Source organism: Echeneis naucrates, chromosome 14 (genome assembly GCF_900963305.1).
Source record: "Echeneis naucrates chromosome 14, fEcheNa1.1, whole genome shotgun sequence".
Taxonomy (NCBI): Eukaryota; Metazoa; Chordata; class Actinopteri; order Carangiformes; family Echeneidae; genus Echeneis; species Echeneis naucrates.
The window spans coordinates 18,952,830-18,959,853 of NC_042524.1; the positions used below are offsets into that span (position 1 = coordinate 18,952,830).

Here is a 7,024-nt window from a genome sequence, read left to right on the forward strand (position 1 = left end):
TCTATATATATATATATATATATTATATCCACTACATATGTCTTCCTCATTTGAGCACCTTATAATTACAGTTGACATCTTGTGCTACTTCTTGTGTTTTTATTGTCTATTATGACCATTATGCCTATTTTATGTTGTGTATATACTTAAGTTTTTGTGTGTGTGTGTGTGTGTGTGTGTGTGTTGACCGTACAACTGCCCTTAACCTGAACCTTAGATTTGTTCCATGATCATGGCTCTCAGCCAGATGTAGATGCATGTTACATTGCATGCTATAGTGTGTCATTTCCATTGACATCACATGTGCAATGAACCACTGTTACATAATGTGTGCAAAGCCTCTGGAATGCTGGCCATTTTCATTCAAACGCACTGATATATATTTGTAACACTTGAATGCACATTTCACAACTAGAGCACACTGTGTTGATGCTATTCCTGTTCACAGATTCATACCTGTTTGCTTAGCAACAGCACCTGAATGACCCACATAAGGCGAAGGGACGAGGTGGGCAACAATTGCCATATCAGTCATCTCACTTTTGTTTTTGTTTCTTTGGGTTGATCAGTATTTTCGATCATTGAGCTCAATAAAGAGCTTTAATGTGTATATTCACTGTACAACTAGAAATAGTTAGTGAACTTTATTTTCATTTGACTAGCAATTTATCATTTCAAATCTGATGCTGTTGAAGTACACATTGTAATTTCCCTTGTAGGGCACCACATCTGAATTTGATATTATTTATCGCTGATTATTGTGATTACGCAACATTAAGTAAGTGGGATCCCCTTTTGTGGCAGCTTAAACCAAAGCTCAAAGAAATGTAGTCTGCGATAGATGGAGAACTGACTCGATGAAATTCAATCAGGGTCCCGGGTAGGTGGGGGCTCCTGTTTGACGGAGTACGCATGGACCTGCAGGCCTGGTGTAATTATAGCCTCCCCTTGACCACACTGTGTACACGTGACACTAGTGGATTAGGTTTCAATGGAGTAAGACCCAACACCAACACTTTAACAAGTCTGCAACAAGTACAGCTACCAAGATCCTGCAAAAGATATAATTTAGTTTATTTATCATCTGCATAAACACTCAGTGTTCTTTCTTTTGAGCGGTGACAGAAGAAAAAAACTAAGTCTTTTCTTTGTGCTCAAACACACATAATTTGGAAACAAACTTTAGGTAATAATTGACTTCCTTATCTTTTATGTTGTGTGCATGACTTGCGCCCCACAGCAGGTTGTCTATGGACAGGTGTTGAATTTAATGTGAGAGAGAAGCTTTAAATATAGTCTGCCATAAATGTTGTATTTATAGAGGCTTGCTACGTCATTGTGTTGGGTTGCAAAGCACAGAATGTTACCTTTGCGATCATGTCTCTGGCTGAATAAACTGAACTACCAACATACTGAAATCCCACATTTCTACCATTCCTGACCAATGTGACTATTTGGACACTGCAAGCAGCTTGATGCTATGCTGTTCTGTCCAGTTGGCGTGGATTCCTGATCAAGGGTCAGCTTCTAAATGTTTGAGTGTTGTGCAAGCCTTTAGACCAACACTGACTCCTTCAGACAAACCCTGAGGAAGGAATAGGAAAGCGGACATCTTAACATGGTGTACAAAATCAGTCCAATCTGTAACAAGCGTCATCGCTTCAAACTCAAAACCTTTCAGACATTCCATTTAATGTAACAACACAATGACAATGTCATTCATGCTTTACCAGGCGGTGAGGGGAATATATATGTCTGTGGCCTGAGTAGGATTTCAGCATCTTGTGAAGTACACACATTTCATCACTGCCCTGTTGCATAACTGTTCTAGACTGGAGTTATTCAATTGCTGGGGATAAAATATCAGCAGGTATTCGCAGTATATGGTGCCTCATTTGTAGGTGATTCTACTTCCTTCTGGAGAATGAACCCTATTGTGAGTCTTACATACACTTAAACCAGAAATGTGACTAAACTGCTGTGCCTCATCCCATACGAAATCCAGAAACTTAGAGCATGCTTCAAATATGTATTTACATTATAAAACAAGTGGTCTATACTGCATGAGGAAAAGAGGAAGATTGATAAATGGAATAAGAGCAGAAACCTGCACTGAGACTAATTTGGTAAATTCCCACTTGGAGGACAGGCAGTAGACAGCTGCGTAACAGGAGACGAGGCTTTAATTCAGGGCAAGGGCACTGTGACCAGCCGACACTCCTCTTGCTGAAGTCTGGGCTTTGGAAGTGGAAATGCAGAATTAGAAGAGGGAAAAAAATTATGAAAGATAATATACAATTGTACATAATCACCCAATGCATGTATATAATACATGCATTAAGGGTGCTCATAATGTTATATAGGCATTTTTGTTGCTGTTACAGACCTGTTAGAGAGGGATAGCATGCTCCAAAGCTACATTGAATTAAAATCCTGTGCAAAGGGGTTACAAAGCATAAGCATCGGTAAAATAATGCAAGACATTTGAGAGAACACAGTATAAAAGAAAGGAGCTATCATAAACATTATCACCTTTCATGCTGAATGTTTCTAACAGACTTCCACTATTCCCATTGAAGATTCAAACCACTGCTATCCAGTGAGCAACAGTTAACCTTGACATGCTGCTTCTGTTACAGTTATTGTGTCGATGCTGCCCACCTTGCAAATTTCCACTGCCTTTAGGGGGCTTTACTCATTGTGATACAAAATGCTCAGGAGGCATCCAGCCAAACAATAAACATTTTCTATGAGGAAATTAGTATTCTCCTGATCAAGATGATTGATACATTGCTTCTCTGCACATCATGTCAACATGGCAGCCGTATCTCATAGGTGAAATAAAGACTAAACATTCACACCTGACACAAAGACTCCTGATCTCAGTGGTATGTTTGGCTAAAGTAAAGATCAGCTTTTTTCAGTTGCTTCAACTGCCACCAACACACACCCCATGCACCTTTTCGACCCCCCCCCCCCCCTCTTGGATACAGCCACCATGCAAGCGGTGCTATGTATGGGCCAAGGGTGGGTGAGGGGTGTAGAGGGTACAGCTGTAGTACCCATCTTGGATAACTGAGATGTAAATGAGTCCCTTTAACAACTGGTCAGAGTATCAGGAAAGAGGCTCCAACCAATGAGAACACAGCAGGCACTAAAATGGCCATGCCAATGGCTAAGTGTGTGCCTGGTATATAAACAGGGAGCAGAGACATCCAGAGTTGGGTGACCCCTATTTCGGCTGTGGTGAACAGGATCTGATCCCCAGGACTGTTACCTCTGTTCTTGTCTGGTGTGCAGGTAAAGAATTATCAAAGTGACAATTAGATTGTGGACTTAATGAAGAAGGAGCAGAAATAAGGCGACATCTGGATTTGGAGAATTATCCAAAACCTTTAGAACAGCAAAGATACCTTTTGTCCAGTTTTCTTCTGTGATGAAGTGATGAGTGATGAGTTTAGACCCGATGAGCTTCAAAGGACACAAGAAAAAAGAGATGTCTGAATCAATATGATGTATTCTCTAAGAGACCTAGAGAACTAGGTTCTTGAACTTTTTTCAGTTAACTGAAAACAGGCATGAGCATGTTGTTTTAACAAAGCAGAAGGTGAAATGGTGTTCACTTGTATTAACACAGTTATTGATGTGGACAGGTTCATAGGTTGACAAGTCCAAGAGGAAGGTCCTGAATGTTCTGTGATTGATTCTAGAGTGAAGCTGAGAAGAAAACTTTCCTTTATTAAGCGACAGCTGCATTACAAATGTAAATGTTTTATGAAGCAATAGTCTTATTACCAAAATATTAATCTGTTCACTACAGCTCACACAACATTTTCACATGATCAACTTTTTAAGGCAAGATGAAAGCAATTGAGAATGTAGTCAATTTACATACCCACAGATAATTGACTGGGATCCTGCTGGATCATGGTGTATGGAATAGCTTGCAGCTTGTTTGACAGGAGTTCAGCATAGTGACAACTTTAGCGATGCAGCAGGTTTTTGATCTTGTAGGTTCAGCAGTGATACAGAGTGATCTAAGTGCTTTCTAAGGGCAAATATATGTAGAGCATGACCAGCAGACTTTGTCATGTGCATTTATGTGTCGACATGTAAATGGGAGAACTAGGGCTGCATGTGTTCTAGGAGAAGTGAGATGTTACAGGACTGTGCCGAGAACACTTTAAAGAAAGCGTGTACAGTCAGATGTGCTACTGCTAAAAATACACAGCCAACACACCTCCCCCTTCTCCATTTCAGATGGACATCTGAGCTCCCGAGACTCAAGCAAAACTTGTTACCAACATTCCTCTGCTGACACCACTTAAACTCTGCAGCTGTCTTGTAGAATATCCAATTTCTCCAAATACTGAGGGAAATTCGTACATATTCAGATCAACTTCGTGAATGAATTAGGATTTGGGTTTAGTGAATGGTTTCCAGTCCTCTCAAGTCTGCTAATCCTGTGATTACCTTTTTTTGCAGTGTTAGAAAGCAATCATGCCTTTCGGAAACACCCACAACAACTTCAAACTCAACTACAAAGTTGAGGAGGAGTACCCTGACCTGTCCAAGCATAATAACCATATGGCCAAGGTTCTGACCAAGGATATTTATGCTAAACTGAGGGACAAGCAGACACCCAGTGGCTTCACCGTGGATGATGTCATCCAGACTGGTGTTGACAACCCTGGTAAGGCCCAGAGACATCTTAATTTACATGAAATAAATTCTTTTATGATTCACAAAATCCTTCTGGCACAGTCAGTTCTTCAAAATTAAATAGAACTGCAGTTGTGGTGAACAGCAATTACTCATTATGAACCTGTGTGACATTATACAGAAGTTAATTCCTGCTTTCCTCCTTGCTTTCTTTCTTCAGGTCACCCCTTCATCATGACTGTTGGCTGCGTTGCTGGTGATGAGGAGTCCTATGAGGTCTTCAAGGATCTGCTCGACCCCATCATCTCAGACCGTCATGGTGGATACAAGGCCACTGACAAGCACAAGACCGACCTGAACTTCGAGAACCTTAAGGTGCATTACTCGAGTTTTCAGCACAGAGCAGAAACTACTCCATTAAGGAAACATTCTCAGAAACTGAAAAAGTTAAAGAGAAAGCCTCAATCTCGTTGTGTTGTGATACTTACCACCCCAAATTAGTGGATTGTCACTCTGAATTGAAACTTCATCATTATGCTTTCAGGGTGGAGATGACCTGGACCCCAATTACGTTCTGTCTAGCCGTGTCCGTACTGGCCGCAGCATCAAGGGATTCACCCTGCCCCCCCACAACAGCCGTGGCGAGCGCAGAGCTATTGAGAGGCTTTCCGTTGAGGGTAAGCTATTAATAACTTGAGTACATCAGTACTGGGCAGTAAGATGAGATCAAATTATTGATTTTCTCATGATAAATGTAAACCTAACTTTAAGACAAAGAGGTGCAAATGGGGGAACCACCTCTGGGACCATTAACGCTGCCTAATAGTTCCTGCTGATCTATACAGTCATAGTCAACAGTCAGGAATATCCTAACACTACGTCTGTCTGTGTAGCTCTGACTAGCCTGGATGGTGAGTTCAAGGGAAAGTACTACCCCCTCAAGTCCATGACTGACGCCGAGCAGGAGCAGCTGATCAATGACCACTTCCTGTTTGACAAGCCTGTCTCTCCCCTGCTGACCTGTGCTGGTATGGCCCGTGACTGGCCCGATGCCAGAGGCATCTGGTGAGCATCATCCAAACTTGTAACAGAAAAAGTGCTTTGGTATGGCATTTAAGACTTTGATTGTGTTTTTGTATTGTCTGTGTTTTATTTTTATGCTTTGCTTCCATGTCCATCCAGGCACAATGACAACAAGACCTTCCTGGTCTGGGTGAACGAGGAGGATCACCTGCGTGTCATTTCCATGCAGAAGGGTGGCAACATGAGGGAGGTCTTCAGGCGCTTCTGCGTTGGCCTGCAGAAGGTATACATCAATACTAAGTCTGCACAAACTAGGGTTTGGCTTTGCGAAATCATAGTAGATTGCTGCTGGATCTCCCTCTGACTTTCCTTGTTTTATCTGCCAGATTGAGGAAATCTTCAAGAAGCACAACCATGGCTTCATGTGGAACGAGCATCTGGGTTACATCCTGACCTGCCCCTCCAACCTGGGCACCGGCCTGCGTGGTGGTGTCCACGTCAAGCTGCCCAAGCTGAGCACACACCCCAAGTTTGATGAGATCCTCAACCGGCTGCGTCTGCAGAAGCGTGGCACAGGTAGGCATGTTGGCATTGTTTAGCTTGCATATCAGTCAGTCAACGGATCCAGGCAGAGACTCCACAACGCTCTGATATGTTGTGTGTCATCTGTACCTGATCTCCTTTCCCTGCTCCTCCTCAGGTGGTGTAGACACTGCCTCTGTTGGTGGCGTGTTTGACATCTCCAACGCTGACCGTCTCGGCTCTTCTGAGGTGGCACAGGTCCAGCTGGTGGTTGATGGTGTCAAGCTGATGGTTGAGATGGAGAAGAAGCTGGAGAAGGGAGAGGCCATTGACAGCATGATCCCTGCTCAGAAGTAAAAAGGGATCTCATGTTTTTCTCGTGACCATTCATGTGCAATCAAGCCTGCTAATGGGCATGCAGAGGAAACAGCTGCTCACTTAGAGACTCTTGACTCTGCTCACCTGACTTTTTCTCCTTCCAACTTTTTTTCTTTTCTCTAATCTTCATCCTTTTTACTCTCACGTTCTCCTGTATTGGTTGGTAACATCCTGGGATCATCCTCCACTGAGCTAGGCTCGTCCAGCAGATGTGGCATCACCTACTTTTTTGTTACAAGGAGTAATGATTATTGAAGCTGTTTATACTGCTCAATAAAAACCATCCCATGAAACAAGTAAATAAACAAACTTTGTCTTCTTTGTTGCAGCATGAAAAAAAGGAAATTACCACAGATGAAAGCTACAAACAACTATTCTGAGATCTGAGCAACTATGATCTACATACATTAATGCTCAGCTTATCAGATAATCAAAAGAG

The 7,024-nt window shown here is 42.3% G+C and overlaps 1 protein-coding gene across 1 annotated transcript; it reads left to right on the forward strand.

The window, feature by feature from the left end:
• The first annotated feature begins 3,180 nt into the window (after positions 1–3,180).
• On the forward strand, positions 3,181–6,881 carry ckma (creatine kinase, muscle a). The gene is made up of 8 exons (XM_029518596.1): positions 3,181–3,300; positions 4,486–4,693; positions 4,883–5,037; positions 5,207–5,339; positions 5,556–5,727; positions 5,845–5,968; positions 6,072–6,261; positions 6,386–6,881. Exons 2-8 carry the CDS (start codon positions 4,501–4,503, stop codon positions 6,562–6,564), a joined length of 1,146 nt encoding a protein of 381 aa, XP_029374456.1. The 5' UTR covers positions 3,181–3,300; positions 4,486–4,500; the 3' UTR covers positions 6,565–6,881.
• The last annotated feature ends 143 nt before the right edge of the window (positions 6,882–7,024 follow it).